Source organism: Cryptomeria japonica, chromosome 10, assembly GCF_030272615.1.
Source record: "Cryptomeria japonica chromosome 10, Sugi_1.0, whole genome shotgun sequence".
Classification (NCBI taxonomy): Eukaryota; Viridiplantae; Streptophyta; class Pinopsida; order Cupressales; family Cupressaceae; genus Cryptomeria; species Cryptomeria japonica.
The window spans coordinates 272,702,032-272,727,921 of record NC_081414.1 but is presented as its reverse complement, the minus strand read 5'-3'; the positions used below and the strand labels follow the sequence as shown (position 1 = coordinate 272,727,921).

Below are 25,890 nucleotides of genomic sequence, written 5' to 3'. Positions count from 1 at the left end.
TCCTTATTATGTAATGTCCCCTTCCTCAGTGACAGGCGGTTGAGCAGCGATTGGCCTATCATCTGGTTTTCGTAGGCTAGTGGAGTGAAGAGGGAACCCATTCAAGTGTCATGGAGCCTTGCAGGGGGCTTTGTGAGCTGATTCAAACGTTCAGACATCAGTTCCTACTTTTTAGGGAGGTCTCCTATTTGTTAGGGAGAACTGACAGTTAACTGGTTAACCACCCGAGGGACCACGGAGTTGAGTGGGAGCCTCTCGAATAGATTCTAGCACTTTGAGCAAGGTTTCTATTTTTTAGGGCGAGTTCCTATATTTTAGGAGGAACTGCCAGTCACCTTGCAGGGGTTCAATCGTCAGCAGTGATCATAGCACTTCAAACGGAATTCCAATCTGAGCCCCGGATCTCATTTTATTAATAAATAAGGAAATATTTTAATATTTCCTAAGTTTGGATTTAATAAAATAATAATAAAGGGATATTATAATCACTTCGAGGGGAAATAAGTTATAATAATTCATTGGCCCTCTTACCTAGGCATTTTGGCAAATATTATTATAATAATGAGGGGGCCAAATTAAAATAATGATGGAGGCCCTTTGTGGTTCAATTTTCATGAGGCATAAATAAAATAAAGTTATTTTATTAATAAAAGGGGAGATGAAACTCTAATTCGAAATTAGGGTTGAGCTGAAATAAAAAAGTGAATTTGAAAATCATTTTGGCATGGAGTTTTTTTTTTTTTTTGAGCAAATATTATCTTCTATAGGTCTGCAACAAGTTTGGCGGAGTTCTAGAGAAAATTTGGGGATAGAAACCTCCAAATTTCAGGTGTAGGACGAACACCCTCACATCTATCAACAAATTGATCTTCATTGGAGGCTCTTTTCAAGTCATTGGGACAAAATTTCAAGAGCAAATCTGAGGATAACAATAGCACAAGGGTTTGAATTTCAGATCAGAGTAGTAAAGTTACCATTTCCAGCAAGATTTTTCATTCCCCAAGCTAGTCGTACATTTCCCAGCCTGGCTGTACCATTTCAGCTTGCCTGGGGTTTCAATAAAATAAAATAAGGGGTTTTGCAGTAGTATTTTTGTTCAAATTTCATTGTTAGCAGCAAATAGGAAGAAGTTAATGGTAATTTTGGAGAAATAAGGTCAATTGTGATCAGCATATTCAGTAATACAAGGAAATACTTCATTCCTAGAGGACTACACCTGGCAAGAAATCAGATTTCCATCCGGGTTTGCTTAGTTCTTCCCCAATTGTTTTTGTTAATTCATTTCAAAGTCAATAAAGTCTTTTGGAGCTAATTCCACATACTGTGAGCTCCCACATCAGCATGTATTGAAGTTCAATCAAATAAGGAAGCTCAACCAGGCAAGCTCAAGACTCCTGGCATGCAAAATTTGCACCTTGAGCAAAATAAATTGTCTTTCCTTGTAGTATCCCGGATATATTTTTTTGTTTTTAAGACCAATGATAATCATCAACCAATAGATAACTCGTTAAGGTTAGAAAGCATAAACTCAAAGCTTGCTGAAAAAAGCAACCCTTCCACTTTTTGATCACCAAGTGCCCAATGTGGGAAGGTGAGAGCATACGATGAATAGGGGATCGTTAGAACTCAAATTTGCTGAAAAGATAAAGTGAATACAATACTGAGCGGCAAGCTAGCCCCTTCCGCTTATCCAGCGAGAAAGCAAGAAACTTGGCGGTGAACCAGCCAAGAGAAACATATAGTAGGCACAAATCACTCAATCACGATATTTCAGTGGGAGAACTGAAATTACAAAAACTCAACTCGACCGCTTATGCAACAAGAGGACTGAATTACAATATAACTGATATAGGCGGCAAGCCAACCTCTTCCACTTTTCAGCGGGATGAGAGTTTACAAGCCAGAATTGGTTAGTAGTACTACTACTTAACCTTACAATAACAAAGAGAGTGAGAGTAGAAGAGTAATGCTGAACATCCAAATAATAAGCATGAAATTCTGCTAACATCAAAACTTTAGGCTGGAAATGCAAAACCAGCAGCCTATGAACCCACTAAAACACTCATAACTCTCTCAATATTCACCCAATTCACCCCAAAACAGTTCTAAATCAATACTATGCCAGCAACAATGAAAAAAAACCCAAGGAGAGCTATCAAAACACACTTATTTATTTGGCACACCTCCCAATGCACCCCCTAAACCCAACGCCTAACCAAAGAATTTCGATTTGCATTATAAAATTCCATACTCAATGCAAGGTGCTAAAAGCTTACAAGATGAATCGCCAGTAGCAGGAAAGATGAATGAGCCGGTATCCAAAATGATGGAATCGCCTGGCTAAGAGGTATGAGCAAAATATAGTTTCAGCAACTCTGCGATCAGCAACCAGAAAACACTCCAATCCCACACTAAATACTCCACAATCTGCAAAACTCACTCACTAACAGCACTGGAAACACCAAGACACAACTAGGTACTATCTTCCAAGTACGAAACTGCGACTTAGCTAGGAAGCCACACTTCAAAGCTCAGATTTTGAGTCACCAAACCAATAGCATAACGATGCAATTTTCATAGGTAAACAAAATGAGAGCCCAAGGCTCTTATTTATAACTTCTAACTCCACCAAATTCAAATGCAAATGCTCACAAATTCATCTTTCCCATTTGCATTTCAATTACCCAAGTGGACCCCAAGGATGGTGCCATACTTCAAGTCAAACTCCACACCAAGCAAGCAAGGACCACGATTTTTGACTTAGCAAATACTTTGTTATAAAATAACATCTCCCATTTTTAATATTGGAGTCCCCCTTCCAAACATAAACAATTCACCTAGCACTTAGGAGACATCATGTTATACGCAATTTCCAAAGTCAATCAGTAGTAAAAATAATCATATTAATTAAATATTAAACCTTAGGATAAGGAAATAATATTTAAATACATCACTTATGACTCCAATACTGATTATTAACAAAAACCAGAATGAAGTTGAACAAGGAAGACCACTAAACTGCTACAGGATCAGGACCCTGTCCACTGCCAAAAATAGAAACATTTCATACTGCCACTTACTAAAAATAGTAAGTCATGAACTACTGCTCCGAAAAGCATGATCTTCGCACCCAGTGACAGAGCATGGAGAGCTCAATTGGACAACATCACCAAAACAACCAATCCCTGACTTACTAAAAATAGTAAGTTCTCGCCTCATCAATGTTTGACCCTCATTCTTCATTCCACATAGCCTACGGGTCTCAAGAATAGGCCAATGGACCACTAGAAGTACATCAACGAGAAGGGGACATTACATTCCTTCTCAAATTGCACTGCTGTAATAAAATCAGAGTTCTGATTTTTCAATTTCAGAATTAGTTTAGTTTTCTATTTGTATTGTATCTATTGTGCAACATTCTAAAAGTCAATAAAATGCAAGTTATCCTCAAAATCTCTTCAAAACCCAAAATATCTACACGCTGGCCAAAGAATTTATAGAAACCAACCTGTCAGGTTGTGCCAATCAGCATTGGCATCTTTCAGTGGTATCAGAGCCAAGACCCTAAGAGCCTGTGGTATGCTAAGGGATGGTTACAAAAATGGAAGTGGGAAATGAATTAGCAGCCATCAAAATTGCTAAGTGGTATAACAGATATCAGAAGAGGAAGAATCTTCTAACATTTCAGGAATATCAAAATTCGTCAAGGTTGACTATTCCTGTGAATGAGGAGGTTATCATAATTTTTGATGAATATTTAAGTGAACCTGAGGATGTCAAGGCTACCGAATCTTTTGACAAATATTACAAGAAAAAGATGCTTGTATCAATAGAAGACTTTCCACTAGGGTATGACCATAATTCCGAAGTCCATAACAGTAGTGACATAACTTCTCTTCCTCAAGATATGGCAGCCTTTGGTCAAGAAGGGAATAATGATTTGCATTCTAGACTTGAGAGTACACATGGTGCAATCATGGGTTATGATAATGTGAATAATACAACCCATCATAAATCAGATTTTGTGCATTTTGGGACAGCTGATATACAACAATCTCAGAGGATGAATGAAGGATCGTTGGCAAGAGCCAGGCAAGCCAAGTTGATAGCTCATCAGGCCAAGCTTCAACTTCAGCACATTCATGATACTCATCACCATATTGGTAAGGAGAAACAAAAGCTATGTACTTCTGATTTTTAAGCTGATATTGGTCATTCTCTACATGGTGTTGATAAATTTGATGATTAGACTCATAGTGGACCAGCCACTAATGAGTTATCCTTGATTGGCACAGAAGGTGTTCCCAATGCACCTTTGATTTTGCTACCTCTTTCATATGATAGGGCAGCGCTGTACTTATTGATTGGTGACCCAGTTTTCTTAGATTTGACAATTGGCTATGCAAATCAGCATGTAAGGGACTTCATTTGGTGCATGGCTTAACAAAACATTTACCTAGCATCTTCCAAAGAAGACATACTAACTTGTGGAGGAATTGGACAAGTTGCAGCCACTAATCAAAGGTTTTGGAGAGATTTCCATCACACTTTCCTTGTTGGAAATTGGGTCATTGATGGGTTCATATCAGCATTGATGGTTGGTGGTACTTGTGGCTTCAATTGGAGTGAAGTTCTCAGCTGGTTAGATTATGTCCAGGTTCACAGCAGCAGCATAATGAGCATTGACATGATGGATGGATATGACAGTGCAAAGATTTGGGATCTTGGTATGGACACGTGGTGCATTCCTTCAATGGATCCATGATGAGTTGCTTCACTTAGGGTATATAGATGTTTATATCAGAGTAGCACAGTGGTTGGGCGGAGCAACATTTCTCAGATTGATATGGGATCTAGAAATTGGTTTTCAGCCTGCAAGTGTAGGTTGCTTTAAGGCAAGCAATCTCCGGGAAGGGAGGATTGTAATGTCCCCTTCCTAGGTGACATGCAGTTTAGCAGGGATTGGCCTATCATCTTGCTTTTGTAGGCCAATGGAGTGAAGAGGGAACCCATTCATGAGTCATGGAGCCTTGCAGGGGGCTTTGTGAGCTGATTTAGACATTCAGACGACAATTCCTACTTTTTAGGGAGGTCTCCTATTTTTTAGGGAGAACTGGCAGTTCACTGGTTGACCACCCGGGAGACCACGAAGCTAATAATGAGCCTCTCAGACAGTTTCTGGCACTTTGAGCGAGGTTCCTATTTTTTAGGGCAAACTGCCAGTCACCCTATAGGGTTCAGTCATCAGCAGTGATCATAGCACTTCAGACAGAATTCCAATCTGAGCCCTGGATCTCATTTATTAATAAATAAGGAAATATTTTAATATTTCCTAAGTTTGGATTTAATAAAATAATAATAAAATGATATTATAATCACTTTATTGGGAAATAAGTTATAATAATTCATTGGCCCTCTTACCTAGGCATTTTAGCAAATATTATTATAATAATGAGAGGGCAAAATTATAATAATGATGGAGGCCCCTTGTGGTTCGTTTTTCATAAGGAGGCATATATAATATAAAGTTATTTTATTAATAAAAGGGGAGATGAAACCCTAATTCGAAATTAGAGTTGAGCTGAAATAAAAAATGAATTTGACAATCATTTTGGCATGGAGTTGTTTATTTTTTGAGAGAATATTATCTTCTACAAGTCTACAATGAGTTTGGCAGAGTTCTGGAGCAAATTTGGGGACAAAAAACTCCAAATTTCAGGTGTAGGACGAAAACCCTCACATCTATCAGCAAAATGCTTCATCGAAGGCTCTTTTCAGGTCATTGGGACCAAATTTCAAGAGCAAATATGAATATAACAGCAGCACAGGGGCTTGAATTTCACATCCAAACAGTAAAGTTACCATTTCCAGCAAGATTTTTCATTCTCCAAGCTGGCCGTACCATTTCAACTTGCCTGGGATTTGAATAAAATAAAATAAGGGGTTTTGCAGCAGTATTTTTGTTCAAATTTCATTGTTAGCAGCAAATAGGAAGAAGTTAATGGTTATTTTGGAGAAATAAGGTCATTTGTGATCAGCATATTCAATAATACAGGGAAATACATCATTCCTCGAGGGCTACATCTGGCAAGAAATCAGATTTCCATCTGGGTCTGCTTAGTTCTTCCCCAATTGTTTTTGGTAATTCATTTCAGAGTCAATAAAGTCTTTTGGAGCATGTATTGAAGTTCAGTCAAATAAAGAGGCTCAACCAGGCAAGCTCAAGACTCCTGGTATGCAAAATTTGCACCTTGAGCAAAATAAATTGTTTTTCCTTCTCAAATTGCACTGCTGTAATAAAATCAAAGTTTTGATTTTTCAATTTTCAAAATTAGTTTAGTTTTCTATTTGTATTGTATCTATTGTGCAATGTTTTAAAAGTCAATAACACACAAGTTATCCTCAAAATCTTTTCAAAACCCAAAATATCTACACGCTAGTCAAAGAATTTTATAGAAACCAACCTGTCACGTTGTGCCAATCAGCATTGGCATCTTTCATATAAGGAGTCATGTGATATGAGTAAGCAGAAAGTAAAAACATCATCATTTGCATCAAAGGATTTTTCTACGGAGGAATCATAAGGTATCTTTTTATTTCTGCACTTCTTCACACATCCTCTTTTCCCACAATTCCAAAACTTAACTCTATTCTTCTTTCCAAGAGTCTTAGAACAAACTTTAGACTTGTCTTTGGGCCCTTGATCTCTTTTTGATCCTCTTTCTTTAGGCCTTCCCCTAACAATGAGAGCATAACCCGAGTTATCCATAGCCTTCTTCCTCATTTCCTCTGCTGACAAATTTGCAAAAAGTGCATCCATCTTGGAATCTTCAAGGTTAGTAATCATAGCAAGAATGAAATTTTCCCATGACTTAGGTAGAAACCAAAGAAGCATAATGCATTTGTCATCTTCCTCAAGTTTAACATCTTTAGGTGCTAGTTGACTCAAAATCAAATTAAATGAATTTAAATGCTTTACAATAGATTCACCTTCCTTCATTTTAATAGAAAACAATTTTCTCTTGAGTATAGTTTGTTTAGAAGGCTCTTGGCTTGATAAATCTCATCCAAATGTTTCGACAAAGCAAATGCAATCTTTTCTTTACACACATTTAGGAGGACAGAATCTGCAAGACATAACTGGATAGTACCTTCTGCAAGTTTCTTTTCTTCTTTTGCAACCATCCATTGATCTCTTTTTTCAAGGAGATCCTCAGGTTTCCTCTTTCATAACTTGTAGTTAGATCCATTAAACTTCTCAATATACAACGAAGACATAGATGCAACCATGATTCTTACAAACACAAATTTGCAAAATATAACTTCCACTATAGCACAAAAAACATCCATACATTCACCCAATAGACAAAGTTGACCAAGCTCTAATACCAAATGTTAGAAATGAAGGCAACTGCTACAGTATGGAAATTGTTGGAAATGTTGTCATTGATGTCAAAGTGTGTTTTGTTCATGAAGAGAGATTGTTGGAAATATGGTCATTGATGTCAAAGAGAGATTATTGGAAATATCGTCATTGATGACGAAGGTTGTTGGTGTCAAAGTTGGGAGATTGTTTGTTATATTGGATTTAATTGTTTGGCTGACTCATGAAATTATGACGAAGGTTGTTGGTGTCAAAGTTGGGAGATTGTTTGTTATATTGGATTTAATTGTATGGCCGACTCATGAAATTTTATTATATTGAAAGAGGTGTAATTGAAGGATCACCCGCCTGCAAATTCTATAAGTGGGGATTGGTGTCTCCAATAGGTTGGTGTCTACAAAATTTGTAAGTTGGGATCATTGTCTCCAACAGGTTGGTGCCTCCAAATATTGTAAGATCATTTTATTTTTGTTGTGATTGGATTTGGGCAGTATATCCAAGCATTCCTTCTTTGTGGTTTTTCCCCAAAAGTGTTTCCACATAAATCTTGCACTCTTAATTGTGTGGATGATCTTGTGTGTTTTCTATTATTGGGTTGTTGAATTTTAAATAAGTAAAAATTATAAAATAATTCTTGTTTCCCTCAACACCTCTTTTTGACAATTTAAAAATAAACTTTATGTGCAAAACCCCCCACCACAATTCCCTGAGTTGTGAAAAGCATCGTCAAGGCTTGAAAATCCAAAATCGATCATGCCATGATGTAACTAAAGCTAAGGGATGATGACAAGTGCCAACAAAGGAAATTACTAAAAATATATGTGCTCTCCAAGAAGTTTGGAGAACACTCCAAGGGTCTGAATTCAAATGCTTTTGAAAGCATCACTATGTTTCATATTACCAACTAAGCTCAATGCCAACAATGGAAACCAAGAAAGCTTGAACCTATTCACTTCAAGGTCTATAGAGTCCCCCTACCTTCAAGGTCTATGGAGTCCCCCTACCAAAACTAATTAACCTTTTGGAACTTCGGAAATAGGCTTACAGTTGCCCCTATTGACTAGGCAAATCTATATTATTCTTCATTGGTATTACAATATAAGTGATTTCCTCAATCCGGTAGCATCTATGTACCTATAAAACAAACTTCATACAAAACTCATACTAACTCAACTTTCAAGCACCTGTAATATAGAAAATGAGCTACCATAAAAATCATGCGAGTGAAAAAAATCACAAGTACTCAGAAGCTCATCGAATATGTATACTATGACACAAACACAGCTTTGAAAATGTCACAAACAATTGTTTGAAATCCATTTGAAGTAATAATAGTCAAATGGGATTAGCTCAACTGATAAAAGCATAATCGCTACCAAAGTAAAGACCAAGGTTCAAATCCCTAGGAGTTAAAAGTGGGTAAATTAGTGCATCTACTGACTAGGTGGGGTGTACCCATCAAATGATGGCAGGAACAACTCCTAGGTGGATTTGACAGTTTACTAACAATAATGGACCAAGCAAATTACCATTTCTTTCAGATTGGTGATAAACCCTGAACTGGAGGGTTACAATTGTTGAATTGTCCACACTATGAGACCTTTAAAAAAATAATGCCATATTTCCCAAACCAGTAGCATGAGCAATGAGCCTTGGCAACATACAGATGCTTACAGTATATGTATCTCAATTCTCCAAAATACAGAGGTGACTAGCTTACTTGATAACTGATTCCTTGCAACTGGCAGACTACACATAAAAAAAATGTTTTCTAGCAAATATTTACATCACAAAAATCAAATTCTTGAATTATAGATTGAAATTGTGAAAGCAGAAATTGAAAATTTCAGGTCTGTGCTCCACTAACTAAAACTTCCTTTTTGTCAATTCATACTAAAACCCTGATATCTGGGTTGGATCCAAGGTCATTCAATGCATGTACCTCCTTGAGATTCTCACATCAACCAAGTGTGCATGCTGCCCTTTTATGCATACGCCCCTGTAGGTTGAGACATTCAGTTCAAGGATATTATTGACCAGTAGGCTAAGGCAGATGAATGGGAGATCTAAGAAATGAAAACCACAACCAAGTGCCCTCTCGTCAAAAGAACTCTCAGCTTGGTGGACTTTAATCCCCCCAAAATTTGGCATCATGCCACAAAATTGCAACAATGTGGCTATAAATACATGATAAGCAGTCATGCAGGGAATTCTTTCATATAGTGGATATTTCTTTTATGATAAGAACTTTTGTGGGCAAATAACTATCTGAATTTAGAATTTATTGAAGAGTTATGAAAGATATATAACCAATTGGTACACATCAGTACATGGTAGACAGCCAGGCAGGAAATATTCCCGTTTCATAAGGGGAGTTTTGAAAAACATTAAAAGGGAAAATCCTATAAAGGTTAGTTGTTTAGTGCGCGCCCCTCTATAAATATACAAGATTTGGGCTTCCAGTATCAATATTTTAGACATGAAGACTCTGGAAAATTATTATTTTGTGTCTTCCCTGTCAATCAAGTAATGGACTTTGATCTATTAAGGGTAAACCATAAGCCAAATATCCGGTTTTCTTACATTTACCTGCCATGGATATTTTTTGTTATTTTTATATAAGCAATGTATTAAATAATTTTTTTATGAACAGACATTATGGAATAGACTTGCCGTAGGACTGTCAATATAGCTTTCTCCTCTCTTAAAGATGGCAGGTGTTTGGGAGGTGTACTCAACTTCTCATGATACATGAGCCATAACATTGTTAAGATCCATCCTCCTGTCTTATATTAAATTTTGTACCTCCAAACCAGTGTAAGTTATAGCAAAACTGGCAATATGAAATCACAGAGGAAATTAGTTACAGCAATATTCAATTCAACAGAATGATTCATTCTGTTTTCTCAATGTAATAAATTACCATACTACAAATTAAATAAAAAATAGAAATTTCTACACCAATCAAGCAAACAATGCTGCTGTTGTCGAGGACACTGCCTAGCTCAGAAAATGCATCAGAACACTGACCTCAAATTGTCTATCATATGAAGGAACAGCTTCCCTCGTTACATTTCCTCTTGAAGCCACAGTCGATGGTTCAACTGGTAAACTTAGCAATGAAAGGCGGGAAATCCTACATGCTACTTGCTCTGGAAACTGCAAAATATAATGCTTATTAAACACCAACAGAGAATTTTTCTTCAACAAGAGACGAATAATTGTTTTTAACAAAATATCGATTTGGTCACTTTTAGAGAAAAAAAGAACAAATGCTGAGAAAAAATATACAAAGAATTTTGGAAGTAAACTTTCCTCTTCACTTTAGACAAATTGTTTCCCCTGCAAGTATGGACTATTATGCCATTGTATTGTGTAGTAAAAGAAGCCATGTAGAATTGTAAGTATTTGACTAAATAATAAGATACTTTCTTGTGCAATGTGAACTAATGAAAGATGGGTCACGGATTTTGGCTCTATATTATCATAACTGATTCCCAAAATATTCTATTACATAATGATGCACTTCCAATACACAAAATATATAATAGAGAGATCATCAATCACAAGAGACATACATAAACAGTGAAAAATCATACCTATACAGAAAATATTACTTGATCCATTATCGATGTTAAAATGTCTTGTGGCACTAAGTGGGCTACCACAGAATATGCCTCTAGCTTAAACAAAAGGGAGTCAATTTTTTACAGATAGTTTTGATGAAATCACTCAGAATATTAATGAAGCTTTGTTTCAGACTTGTATAGCTGTTGCAAGCTTTATTATGCCTTTAGAATGCATCTTTCATGACTCCTCGAAGGACTTTGAGTAGAAAAATAAAGCTGTCTAAAATTGGTCCTACATTCAAATTGAGGTTTTGTTTTTGTAGCTTTGATCTGACCAATGAACCAACACAAAAAGGAGGACATCGCTTAAGAGACCATATGAAAACAATGATTAAATACATCAGCAAGCATAAAAATGCACTACACTAGGTATTGTGTATAACGCACATTTCAAGGAACAATCCACCCTTGGTGATAGGGAAAAAGAAGGGAATCCCAAGAAAATCTGGAATCCTCCTCCCTGACAAACCCCTCAACCCAGAGAGGAACAAACGTGCCATAACCAAAAAGACAACATGCTCTTTTGGTATGACATGGGCCTCGTAATGCACACTAATAATGTGGGTCAAGTTGTGCCTCGTAGAAGATAAACCTAGTGTTGTGCGTTCTACACACATACACCTGTCCCAACAGGGGACCCCCAATCTGTCTGCTTGTATAAGAGAGGAATCCAGAAGCATGCCCGTTGAAACTGATTGCAATCCCAGTGCTTAGCATTTAGAGTCAAAACCCAAAGATAGTTCAGACCTTGCAAACCTGGGAAGAGGCAAAGCGCAGGTTGTGCGATTCGGCCTCTAAGACCAAAAAACCACTCAAAGACTCTCAAAATCGGCTTCTAGGCCAAAAATTACAAAAGGCCAAGTCTCACAAAGTAAGCCAATGAACCGAAATTGGCTAATAAGGTTCAAATTCGTGCCAAACCTTCATTTAGGCCGAAAATGGGGTAAGAGTCCGAATTCGTACAATAACCCCCATTAAGCCGAAAATGAGACCTGTTGGTCGTAAAATGGGCTTTGTACTACTTGTTAAGCTACATTTGTTAAGTATGTTAGTGTCATCGAGGGTAGTTGTCTGTTGCACAATGGTTCCCCACAGGTGGTAACCGCAACCCTAGACAATGTCTTTATATATGCTCTTGTACTTGTTGTTGGAGACGCTAATGTAGAGAATGATTATTGTACTAGACATTTTGGCATTAATGAAAGCATTGCTCTGAGTTTCTGGTTACTATTATATCCTATGGTTATCATCTGACTGTTGATATGCAATATTAATAACACAGGGTAAAGATCTGGCGTCGTTGCCATTTGAATATGGGTAGCCACGGAGCGTGAATGGCCTATGGAGGATAATGGGCCAGCCCATTAGCAATAGCATCGAGGGGGATGATAGCCAATTGAGAGAACTTTATGAAGGGGAGAACACATTGGCAGGCGACTTCGTGATCCGGTTCCAGGCGGCTATAGAGACTTTCGTATGAGGGGAGGCTACACAGGAAGAGGTACCAGAGGGTGTAGTCTGGGATGCTCTCAATGTCAGTCCGGCGGCAAATAGGTTGTTGCACCAACTCCCGTGTCTCCTAGCCCAAGCAACCCTTGCCCACCAGCATCGAAGGGAGGAAACCCAGCGTGAGGAGCGATGCCAATAGGTCCTCTGGGTGTACGAAGAAAACAACTGTTGCTGGGAAGAGGAGCGTAAAGGCAAGCGACGACAGGAAACTTGAAGCTTGAGCCTCAGGGCCAGAATAAAGAACACTCCTACATTATGTTTGGGAATTAATGCCCAACTTATTAAATAAGGATAGAAATAAGAAGGCACAAAGTGAGGAGTGGGAGGCCACACAGAGAGCCCTGATTGTGGAACAACAAGTAGAACGTAGACAGAGGCTGAGGCAACTTGCCAAAGAACGACCTGCCGAAGGATTGCCCAAAGGGAACCAAGGAGGTGTCACGGAGGGTGTAGGAGCAGAAGCCGAAGGAGATTTCTACATGTCGCCAAAACACCGTAGGGTGAGAAGCTACGAAGAAGTTTTGGAGGAAACAAGGCTACGAAGAAATCTAGTTGAAGAGACCCAGGATCAATTCAAGAATTTATCCCTTACACCGCGCACGGAGGACCACCGAAGGGAGTGAACAAACGACGAGGGTGAGAATGGAGGGGAGGGCAACCGTACGACCATAGGAGCGGAGGAGGCATAGGCACACGGCAAGCAGGACCCCCTCTTGGGACCCATCACACCAAGCATGCAGGTACAAACCACCGTACCCCCAGTCACTCAAACAGCAAACACCACCAGTGCGGGTGGGAGTGGTGCAGGTGCACGACAGGTAACATGACCCCCATCAATGGCCAGTAAACAAAAGCTGCCGAAGTTCAATGACGACGGGAAGGAAGATCCCGTCCGCCATTGCTGCACTTGCGAAACCATATGGTCAGCGAACGGTGTTACCAACCAGGACGAATGGGTAACACAATTTCCAACAACCTTAAGGGGAGTGGCCATCGACTACTAATCCGATATGGATAAGGCCAAAGTCGACAAATGGCCCAACCTAAAGAAGGAGTTCGAGATAGAGTTTCGCCTCCTCAGAGACAACAATGAAATAGTAGCCGAAATCTATGGCACAAAGCAGAACAAGAACGAGATAGTCTGAGGCTATAGTCGACGGCTCAAGGAACTGTTGGGGAAAATGGAGAGTCAACCAGCGGATGGGTTGAAAAAGAGATGGTTCGTGGAGGGACTGAAACACTCCCTCCGGAAGAAGATGAAAATTGTTCCACCAACCTCGTACGAAGATGCACATAATAGAGCGATGGATCTCAAGAGTGAGACCAAGAAATCCAAGAAGAAAAAGAAGACAAATAGCTCGTCCGAGGATGATGACTCTTCCGAGGGAAGCAGCAGCGATGGCGAGTCCGGCAAAAAGATGCAAGCCTTGCAGAAGGACATGCTGAGGATGATGAAAGAGTTGAAGGTTATGAAGGGAGGTCCGAGCTAGACCGACGAAGGGGAGCTTTGGTGTACGAAATGTAAGACGGACGGCCACACGAAAGGCTCCTGCCCAAAGAAGGCCTATTGTGATATATGCCAGTTGATGGGGCATCCCACCAAGGAATGCCCCTACAACATGAAAACACGAAACCAACAAGTATTGCTTACGCAGGAACAACCAACTACATCGAGCGGTACTGGCAGCTCCCAGGTGAACAACAATGCAACATCGAGAGGCTACCAAGATAACCGGTGGGGAGGACGAAACAACAATAACAACACAAGGAGCCCGATCCAATACGACTCCAAAGGCCGGCCGATGATACAATGCAGAGCATGCAACCAGTGGGGGCACTTCGCCCGAGACTGCGCGAAGGGAGAGGCCACACAATATTTGTGCAAATGGTGCGGACCAGGAGACCACGAAGACGCCACCTGCCCGAAGTCTGGCGTCAACTTGCTCAATATCGAGGAAACCAAAGAAGAGGAAGTCTTGGCCGTAACCCGTGCCCAAGCCAGACAAGCAACGTGCCCAGACTCGGAGACGGAGAAGCGAAGGGTACAGGAAGCACGGGAAGAAATTGAGAAAGAGATATGAGAGAGGGCGAAGGCGAAGGGTACAGTGGGTACTTCCAACCAACCGAAGGCGGAGGAGGCTATACTAAATCAAATTTTAAAACTAGAGGTGCCTGTGAAGGTACACGATCTCCTCCAGACGATGCCTCAATTACGAACAGCGTTGCTGAACAATCTCTCCCAACCACGCACCAATACCAACCACCGCACAGATGTTCCTAGGGGGTCTGCAATAGACCCCAGGTTGCTAGCAGTTAACACTGGAAGGAACCTGGTCATTGTGGAGATGGGTATCCTTGGCACCATTCTAACCGATACCATCGCCGATGGTGGATTGGGAGTGAATGTTCTTCTAGAAGAAACCTAGCGGAAGTTGGGGAAGCCGACGCTGTGGCCATCTACATTCAATCTACTGGGAGCAGATCAGCATGGAATCAAACCCATCAGGACACTGATGGGCCAGCAAGTTACCATCGGGGCGCAACCTTCATACTGGACTTCATGGTAATCCCACTAAAGAAAAAAGGGTATGATGCGATCTTAGGGAGAGGGTGGCTAGTGGCAGCCAAGGCCACCCACAACTGGAAGAACACTCTGTCTATGGAGAATGGAGGAAGGAAGTTTATCATAGACCTTGGGACGCAGTTGGTTAGTGAGGAACTAGCATCATCTTCGGAATCGAAGGGTGAAGGAGAAGGCGACCTGAGGGACGAAGGACGAGGCTGCATGGAGCCCAACGACAAAGGGATTCTCAAACTAGGAGAGTGCTCCGAGGATGAGACAGGGTCATTGAACGGGCTCTTCCACTGGCAGATGGAGGATTACGAAATGTTCCAGAGCTACAGGCTCGAAGTAGAGGAACCAGAGCAAGTAACAGAGGAGGTGTACCTACCAAAATACAAAGAATATTGGAAGGGAGACACTCGTGTGAGTGACACCACCGCACACTAGTTCCCGAAGGAAGAACCCATCAAGTATCAAGAGGTAAAATTGAAGGAGACAAACCTCGGTGACGTAGATAACCCGAAGATCATTTGTGTCGGCAACGATTGGAACCCTGTGTGTAAGGCCGCAGCCTTCAAAATCTTTATTCTTCTTCTTCTTATGTACGGGAAGGAGACCGTGGTCCCTGTAGAATTTATGGTTCCAAGTCTTCGAATGGCCATTGAAAATAGACTTGCCATCAACGGGTCCAAATTGAAACCCTACCACGAGATGTCGGAAGGACACCCGAGAGTCCGGAGGGGGACCCGAGAGGATGGAAGGGGACCCGAGAGGCCGGGCAGGCGACTCGAGAGGCACGAGACCAAAGCGAGAGACTCTCGAGCGAGGCAAACCGAGAATGAAGGGCGATCCCAGAGGCACGGGACCCAAGCCAAAGACTCTCTGGACAATTAGATTACGAAATTAAATTAAATAAATAAAAATTTGAAAAACAAAAAAAATAAAAACCGGTGGCAACAGTGTAACCACCGTCGACGGAGGTCACCAGTAGTGGAATACCGTCGTAGGTCTGAAGGAGCACAGCGACGGCAGCGGCGGTTTAAAAAAGGGTGAAAGGAAAAATACCATGGCACGACAGGGATAAACGGTGGTGATGGCACGTGAAAAGAAAAATGCGCCGACATTCAAACAAGCATGCATTTAATTTTTTTTTTTAAAATGACGACCAGACTGAAAAATCATTTGATGGAATCTAGACCAAGGATGCTGAAAAAATTAGAGTGGAGAAGAAGGTTTTTCGCATCTTAAAATATCACAAAAATGATGTGTGCCATGGACTTTCATGTGGTTCTGAAGGTTGTAAATTGGTGTTGGCGCTACCCCTCGACCCCGCTGGGCAGCCCCTCGACCCCAACTAAGCATTGGCAGGGAAGCCATAAGCCGTAGAGGGAGGCGGATTTGGAGGTTGCGAACAAACAGAGTTTGAGGGAAGGCATTGCAAGAACGCGAAGTCGTATGGCACCAGGGAGTTATTCAATTCAGTTATCAGCCTTTGGGGCGTGTGATGGAGGATTTGAGGCGTCTCCTAGCCTTTGTGCCAGAAGGTTGTGGCCACTTCCAGGCATGAATGGTATGCTTTGAGGAACTCGGAGTATGTCTCGGCTGGACGTGAGGTTGCCTTGGTGGATGCACAGAGGGCTCGGGAGGAGCTGACCACCAGGTTGGAGACAATAGTAGCGTGAGACTTAGCTCAGTGTACCCAGAAGTTGGATGCCGAGAGGGCAGCGCGGGTGGCTATCGAGGACAAATTGGCTAGGTAGACAGTATCATTTGAGTAGCAGTTGGTGGAGGCTGAGACTGAAAAGTGTGTTTTGTAGACAAGCTTGGTTTAGGCACCGGAGGACTATGATGTCAAGGAAAAAAAGAACTCCTTGCAGAAGCAATAATGGTGAAATCCGCACTTGAGCATCGGATGGTAGTAGAAAAGGGTTTCCAGGCGAGGACGCAGCAGGTGTATGAGTTCCGGGCTCGACTGGCATCAACAGTTCCTGCATCTTCTTCATTAGCGGTGCAACTACCTCCTTTAGGGCCGCCCCCTCAGCCCCTTCTTCTCAGTGATTTTCTTATTGTATACAGCGTACTTCATACCCATTTTGTTGTGTTTGTCCCAGATTTTTGTTCTTGTCGTCTGGATTCTTAGGGGGGGGATGATGTTGGTCGTAAAATGGGCTTTGTACTACTTGTTAAGCTACGTTGGTTAAGTATGTTAGTGTTGTCAAGGGTAGTTGTCCGTTGCACGACGGTTCCCCACGGGTGGTAACCGCAACCCTCGACCGTGTCTTTATCCATGCTCTTGTACTTGTTTTTGGAGACACTGATGCAAAGAATGATTATTGTACTAGACATTTTGGCATTAATGAAAGCATTGCTCTGAGTTTCTGGTTACTATTCTATCCTATGGTTATCATTTGACTGTTGATATGCAATATTAATAACACACCCCACGAGGTAAACAAGACCAAGTTTGCAAAGTCACCTAGTAGGCCGAAACTAGGGCCAAGTTCAAAATCATGCACAAGGGCTCATACGCTCGAAAGTCTCATTAAGCTTCAAAATCACACAATTCAACTATTAAGGCCGAAAATCATAAAGGAGTCTAATTCGCACGAAGGCTCATTTCGACCAAAAAACTTAGAAAAGCTAGAATTGCGTGAAGTGACTCATTAAGCCGAAAATCGTAAAGTCCAAATGAAATCTCAAGTTCATGTGAAATCTTCATTTGGCTGAAAAACAAATATTCAAAATCGCAAGATATCATCACGTTGGCTGAAATCATTCAAACTAAAGACCAAGGTTTCAAATTTGCTAAAGGTCAATGAAGCTCGAAAATCATTCAAGGAATCCAATCATATATTTCACTCCAAATGCCCAAATTTGGCACGTTGTCCTCACATTTCTTTTAAGTAGCTCGAGCATTTACCCAGAGAAAGGTCGCACATTTGATATGAGGGGCAAATTTTATCCAAAAATCGCACAAAAAGCCCCATTTGGCCGAAAATCTCTAAGTCGCGCATTTTCCTGTGAATGGCCGAAGTTTTGCGAGAAAGGAAATAAAACTCAAAATTGCACAAAATCATCAGTTAGCCCGAAATTAGCTAGGCAACATAAGTGAGGGCATTTTAACTTAAAACTCAAAGATCGCACATTTTAATGGCAATGCTCGAGTTTCACCTAAAGGTGTCCAAAGGCTAAATGGTTGAAAGGGACATCAAATTCACAAATTCGGCCCATAAGCCGAAAATGGAAACTGAAACGTCCAAGTTCGCAAGTCCTCAATATGCTGAAAATCGTTAAAGAGATCAAAACTTGCAAAACGGCTTATTAGGCTGAAATAGGTGAAAAGATGACAAAGGACATTAAAATCTCAGATTGGCTCAAGAGGCCAAAAATAGAAAGGCTCTCAAAAAGACTTGAAATGCCAAAAATGAACAACAATGTTAAAATCGCACCTTTTGGGTCAAATTGGCCGAACTTTTAAGTTAGGCGTGTTTACCCTCTTGGGTGAATAACTTAAAGCACACAGATAAAACACGTAATGCAGAATAATAATGCCATAGATATCACAGATGTAATATAAGAGATGTTATTCCATTCCTGATCATCCTTTTTCTCCTCACAAGTTACATTCGGAAGTATATAAAGATACCGAGGGGGTGCGAGCGCCAACCGTCGCACCGCAACTACCACCCCTCGATTGCCAACTAACCAACACAATTACAACTTAATTAACTAGTTTTATTTCCGTGTACAATATTGCCGCTACCATCATCCCCCCAAAAGAAAAGAAGTCGTCTCCGGACAACTTAATACAAAATAGAGATGACATTAAACATAACTGCTGACGCCAGTCAAGCCCGGAACTTATACACCTGCTGCATCCTCACCTGAAAACCCTTTTTTGCTACCATCCGATGCTCAAGTGCGGATTTCACCATTATTGCTTCTTTTGACATCAAAGTCCTCCTGTGCCTAAACCAAACTTGTCTGCAAAACACGCTTTTCAGTCTCAGCCTCCACCAACTGCTAGTCAAATGATACTGTCTTCCCTAGCCAATTTGTCCTCGATAGCCACCTGCGCTGCCCTCTCAGCATCCAACTTCTGGGTACGCTGAGCTACGTCTCACGCTAGTACTGCCTCCAACCTGGTGGTCAGCTCCTCCCGAGCCCTCTCTGCATCCACCAAGGCAACCTCACGTCTAACCGAGACATACTCCAAGTTCCTCAAAGCGTACCATTCCTGCCTGGAGGTGGCCACAACCCGCTGGCACAAAGGCTAGGAGACACCTCAAATCCTCCATCACTCCCCAAAGGCTAATAACTGAACTGAATAACTCCCTGGTGTCATACAACTGCGTGGACCTGCAATGCCTTCCCTCAAACTCTATTTGTTCCCAACCTCCAAATCCGTCTCCCTCAACGGCTTATGGCTTCCCCGCCAATGCTTAGTTGCAAGCTTCTTTCTCACAGTACGGACAACCACAACACTTCCTGTGATATCTCTAATGCCCTTCGCCCAACTCCAACAAGTGTACTATAGCTCAAAAATAAACTAGGGTCTGGGGGTAGTGCCCCCAACAGGGTCTGGGGCAGCGCCCCAACGAGGTCGAGGGGCAGCGCTCCTCGCGGGGTCCAGGGGCAGCGCATCATTTCTGTGATATTTGAAGATGTCAAAACCCTTCTTCTCCACTTTAATATTTTCAGCGTCCTGGCTCCATATGTCATCGAATGATTTTTCAATCTGGTCGTCGTCGTTTTCTTTTTTTTTAAATCCACTATAATGTCCCCAATGGCACCCCGGCCATACAACCCCCTATACGATCAACATCAACACTGGCACCTCCAATCTTACGGCCACCTTCCTGTGCGGTCAACACCCCTCCACCGTACGACTGTGTTTGTTTGTGCGGTGCTGCGTTTATGGCTGCATTGTTGTGCGCGTCTCTCCCTTTTTTTTCTCTTCGTCCGTTTTTTGTTTGGTGTGGGCTGCGTGTTTGTCTTCGTGCGGGGTTTTTATTTCTTCCTTTTAGTTTGCATGGCTTTAACCCGCGGCGGTGTCCACTGCACGACGGTGGTGGACGTGCTACCATACGATGGTTCCACCGCCAATGTTGCCACCGCACGGTGGTGCTACCGTACAATGGTTCCACCGCACGCTGGTTCCACCGTCGGTGGTCCCACCGCACGGTGGTTCCACCATGGCTTTCTTCTCTTTTTTTCTTTTTTTCAAGTCGTACGATCAACTGTTGTACGGACCCGTACGGTCGTTTTTTTTTTTTAATTTCCTAATTTAGTTATCTAGAGAGTCTTCGGCTCGGGTCCCCTATCTCTGGGATCGCACTTCATCCTTCTCGGTTTTCCTCGCCCAAGAGTCTCCCACGTTGGTCCCGTGCCTCTCAAGTCGCCTGCCCGGCCTCTCAAGTCCCCTTCCATCCTCTCGGGTCCCCCTCCGGCCTCTCGGGTCCCCTGCGCGCTTCGCGTGGTAGGGTTTCAATTTGGATCTGTTGGTGGCAAATCTATTTTCAATGGCCATCCGAAGACCTGGAACCACAAATTCTACAGGGACCACGGTCTCCTTCCCGTACATAAGAAGAAGAAGAAGAATAAAGATTTTGAAAGCTACGGCCTTCCACACAGGGTTCTAATCGTTGCCGACACAATTGATCTTCGGATTATCTACGTCACCAAGATTTGGGGCGTCTCCCTTCCAATATTCTATGTATTCTGGCATGTACACCTCCTTTGTTACTTGCTTTGGTTCCTCTACTTCGAGCCTGTAGCTCTGGAACATTTCATAATCCTCCATCTGCCAGTGGAAGAGCCCGTTCAATGACCCCGTCTCATCCTCAGAGCACTCTCCTAGTTTGAGAATCCCTTCGTCGTTGGGCTCCTTGCAGCCTCGTCCTTCGTTCCTCAAGTCGCCTTTTCCTTCATCCTCCAATTCCGAAGATGATGCCAGTTCCTCATCAACAACCTGGGTCCTCAGATCGATGGTGTACTTCCGCCCCCCTTTCTCCATAGAAAGGTTGTTCTTTTTCTAGTCGTGGTTCACCTTTGCTATAACCAGCCACCCTCTGCCTAAGATGGCATCGTACCCCTTCTTCTTGAGTGGGATTACCACAAAATCTAGTATGAAAGGTTGCGTGCCGATGGTGACCGGTTGGGCCATCAGGGTGCCGAGCGGCTTGATGTCATGCTAGTCTGCACCTACCAAGTTGAACGTGGGTGGCCATAGTGTTGGCTTCCCCAGCTTCTTCCGCGTATCCTCTGGCAGTACATTCACCCCCGAAGCTCCGTCCACGATGGTGTCTTTGAGGATAGCCTCGAGAATTCCCATCTCTACTATAGCAGGATGCCGACCACTATTTAAGGCCAACAACATTGGGTCAGCCGAGGGGTTGACCAGAACTTCCGCCCGTGTGGCACACAAAGGTGCCTGCGCAGTGGTTTGTATGGAACTAAAAATGACAGTTCTTAACTGTGGCATTGTTTCTAGGTGGTCCTTTACCCTTATAGGTACTTCCATCTGCAGTACTTGCCCAATGATGTTACTTTCCACTTCTGTACGAGATGATGTACTCGCCGCCTCGTTGTTCGGCTGTCATCTCACATTCAATATTGGCCTTTGCCTCCCGTAATCTCTCCTCCGTACGGGGGTCGGGATAAGTGGCTTTTTTCGTCTGGGCGCGGGTGATCGCCAGTACTTCTTTCTCACCAGTCTTCTCAGCCTTCTCAATGTTGAGGAGATTAACCCCTGCCTGTGGGCAATTTGCATCCTCATGGTCGCCTGGCCCACACCATCGGCAAAGGTGCTGAGGGGTGGCTTCCTTCGTGCAATCACAGGCGAAGTGCCCCCACTGATTACAGGCCCTACATTGGATAATTGGCCGGCCCTTGGTGTCATACTGGATATGGCTTCCGTTATTGTTATTGTTGCTATTCCTTCCACCGCCGCGTCTGTTGTCCCGATAACCTCCAGATGATGTTGTTGTGTTGGTTTGTTGGGCCCAAAGAAACGGGACTCGGACTCGGCTCGGACTCGGCAAGGCCAAATCGGACTCGGACTCGAGACTCGGCGTCAGACTCGGCTCCAGACTCGGCTGGACTCGGGAAAGTGAAAAACTCAAAAAATTTAGAGATTTTTTAAGATTTAAAACTTGTTTCATGCACCCTTTATTGAATAAGACACAATAACATCATCAAACTTGGCTCATTTCATTACATAATACATACACAAGTATACATCTATGATCTATCGCATAAGCATAAACGCAAATTGTAGCTGAAGGAAATAACAAACATAGATATATAAATATTGTCAAATGTATACAATATTACAAAACTCATGGAATAAAAAATCCATGTCATCATATGATCATCATCAAATGTTCCATACAAATAACAAAGGTAAATACATCTACAAGCCTATGGCGCAGAGGAGTCTGCACCCTCCGGCCCCGACGTCGGCTCCGATGAAGGCCCCGGCCCCCTACGAAGGCGTCTAAGGTAGGTCATAGATGATTGGGCAGCCATAGCCGCTCCTCGTGACACCACGCCATGCTCACCAACATTAGGAACATCTGTGTCACTGTCACCATCTGTGTCACTATCACCATCTGCCTCTGAATCTCCTCTCTCTGCTCGTGCTCTCTGCTCCTCCTCTGCCATGGCTACAGCCTTAGCCTCTATATCTACCTGGTCGATCCAATCAGTGTCATCATCACTAAAGACAGCCACAGGATCTGTCTCAATGGCCCACTCTGCCTCAGGATCAACCTCATCTAGAATGATAGGAGAGATGTCAGCTAATGCATTCTTTCTCATTCTCAGGCGGAGGTTGTAGTGAACAAAGATAAGATCATTCATCTTCTCCACGGATAATCTATTGCGCCTCTTGGAGTGTATGTGCTCAAACATACTCCAATTGCGCTCACAACCAGATGCACTGCATGGTTGGCTCAAGATGCGAATGGCCAACTTCTGAAGATTTGGTGTCGTTGGGCCAAAAAAGCTCCACCAATTATCTGAGTTTGAAATGAGAAAAATAAATAAAATCAGTCTCTCATAAACTCATTTAACAATATACAATAAAACTAAAATTAAGCCTTACAATTTATTTTTACCTGGCATCATAGTTGTCCTACTTTCTTTGGCGATAGAACGAGAAAAGGTCTCCCCTTGTGCATTTGAGAACAACTGTAGCTCTCGCATAAGATCTGTCTGAGTACAACCAACAGGTGCCATCTTCTCCATGACTGAGTATAGCCCATCAAGGACCTCCGCATCAACCCTGAAAGTAGGGCTAAAATGGAATGCCGGATTCAAATAATAGGCTGCTGCATGGATGGGCCTATGAAGCTGATGATGCCATCTCTTATCAATGATCTGCCAAATGGGACCATACTTGCTCTCATCTCCTGCATAGATAGATTTGATGCCCTCTTTCGCCCTATCCATGCCCTCATATATGTAGCCCATTGCGGGCTTTTCTCCATCCGCAACTCGCAACAAAACCACCAAGGGCTTAACAAACTGTAAAATTGAAAATATTGTGTAATTTAAAACATGAGCAAATAAGAGAATATGATGAATAAGTTATAAAACAAAAAGTTAAATAAAAATTGTAGAATTTATAAAAAAATTACCTTCACTATCTCATCACAAGGGCTCCAAAAGCCTCGCTCATCAAAAATGCAGTCTGCCATATCTTTCCCTGCTGGGGTGGCAGCATAGGATGAGGAAGACCACTCCTCACCAACAATCATACGTCTCAAGGCCATCTTACAACGAAGCATGGACTGCAATGTGATGAAGTTTGTGGCAAATCTTGTGATTCCTGGACGAGCTAACTCCTTATGCTCTGTGTATTGTCTCATAAGAGCCAACACCCATGAATGATTATATACAAATTTGCACACATTTCTTGCCTTTTCTACACATGTCTTGACCCATGGAAGTTTTCCAATATCCTCTAACATGAGGTCAATGCAATGGGCGGCACATGGAGTCCAAACTATAGATGGGCGCCTCTCCATCAATAGTCTGCCTGCAACAACATAATTTGTTGCATTGTAATTAATGAGGTTACAAAATAGAAATTAATTTGCAAACAAAATTAGTTTGTAATCAAAAGTTTACCTGCAGCAACATAATTTGGTGCATTGTCAGTCACCACCTGTACCACGTTCTCTTCACCCACCTCATTAATCACCTCCTCTATCTGCTCACATAGGTAGGTGGCATTCTTGCAATGGGCGGAGGCATCAATAGACTTGATGAAAACGGTGCCCCCTGAAATAAAAAAATAAAGCAAGATCAATGATCATTCAATAAATCATTAAATGAAAAATAAAAAATTAATGCCTAAATGAAACTAAAATTAATCAATCACCTGCGGAAGAAACAAGAAAATTAAGGAGAGTTCTATTTCTCCTGTCTGTCCAACCATCAGTCATGATGGTGCAACCTTTAGTGCTCCATATTTGGCGTTGATCACCCAATTCTTTCTTCACATCATTCACCAATTCAGTCAAAATGGGTCCCCTCAAATCAAACTCAGAAGGGGCTTTGAACCCCGCCCCACAAATGGTAAGGGCATCAACCATTTCTTGCCAATAAGGTGACCTGTCACAAATAATTTTAATGAGATAAGTATGTACTATGTATAATGAACTATATACAACAAAAATTAATACGAACAATCAAATTATAAAAATTAAAACAATCAAACATAAAACATTTACCTGGCTGTGAAGAATGGAATACTGCCATACATCCAAAATCTGCCAACTGCCATTTTAGTAGCATCATGGACCTCCTTGTTCCAACCCATGCTCTCAAGTGACTGTTGGGACCCAGGAGTAGTGCGAGGTGCAAAAAAGGTATCCAACCTAGATTTACGAATCCTAGGTCCAATGCTAACACTCCCACTACCACTGCCAGTGCTAGGAACATGAGAAGGGGCAGAGGCACTGGCACTGGCACTTATAGAAGCAGAATCGGAAGCATGAGTAGTAGCAAAATGAGTGGGACGATATGAAGGTAAGGAAGAAGGCCCTCCAACACAACCTAATTGTGTCCCTGTTCCTAAAGGTGCATGTCTCCCAATGACTATGAGATCCTCTTTTTCTTTCCTTTTCCTTTCAATTTCTTCAACCATTACATAGCAATCACGTACGGCCTCAGTGACTGCTTTTGTGCATGGGTCAGCATCATGCCCACGCACACCAGCAATATGTTATTTCAATCTATATATGCCTCCATGGAATATTGTTTTGCAAAATATACACTTTGTTCGCCCTTTTCTTTGCCCTGGAAAATCCTCATGATATTTCCAAGCAGGGTCCTTTCTAATGGGAGGTCTAGAAGAGGACATTGTATGATTGTTTTGTGAAACTTGAGGCAAATAAGAATGTGAAGGTTGCTGCAATAAAACATTACAAATGCAAAAATAAATTAAGACATTCATTCTGTGTTGTGCATTCATAATTTCATTCTCATTGAACATTTTTTTCAAAAAAGCTAAAGTAGGGTTTGCAATTTTTTTTTTTTTAAATTGTAGGGTTTGTCAAACCCTACTTTAAAAAAAATAAAATTACAAACCCTGGGCCTACATAGTAACATAGAAAAGATTTTGGAATAAAATGTAAAACTTTCAAAAATAAAAGAATAGAAAAATGAATTTTTGCATATAAGAAACAAAAAAATCTCAAAAAAACAATGTTACCTCTTAGAACTCTTGAAGAAAATTGAAGAAATTGAAGAAATCTTCCTTGCTGGTTTTTCTTCAATGCACCCTTGTTATTCTT

The 25,890-nt window shown here is 41.8% G+C and overlaps 2 protein-coding genes across 4 annotated transcripts in view; both read right to left on the bottom strand.

Annotated features, from left to right (window-relative positions):
* The window catches only part of LOC131035471 (rhomboid-like protein 20), a 202,226-nt gene that overhangs the window by 20,012 nt on the left and 156,324 nt on the right, over window positions 1-25,890 (bottom strand). For 2 of the 3 annotated variants that reach the window (XM_057967172.2, XM_057967173.2), the window contains exon 7: window positions 10,415-10,543. In XM_057967172.2, the coding sequence (XP_057823155.2) occupies window positions 10,415-10,543 (129 nt within the window). Of the gene's footprint in view, window positions 1-10,074; window positions 10,218-10,414; window positions 10,544-25,890 lie in introns of those variants that run through there. The other variant, XM_057967174.2, reaches the window with a different exon arrangement.
* On the bottom strand, window positions 22,375-24,896 carry LOC131080030 (uncharacterized). The gene is made up of 6 exons (XM_059213088.1): window positions 24,826-24,896; window positions 24,474-24,706; window positions 24,221-24,373; window positions 23,728-24,128; window positions 23,206-23,614; window positions 22,375-23,106 (listed from the first exon to the last, which is right to left on the bottom strand). The coding sequence occupies exons 1-6, from the start codon at window positions 24,876-24,878 to the stop codon at window positions 22,508-22,510; spliced, it is 1,848 nt and encodes a 615-aa protein (XP_059069071.1). The 5' UTR covers window positions 24,879-24,896; the 3' UTR covers window positions 22,375-22,507.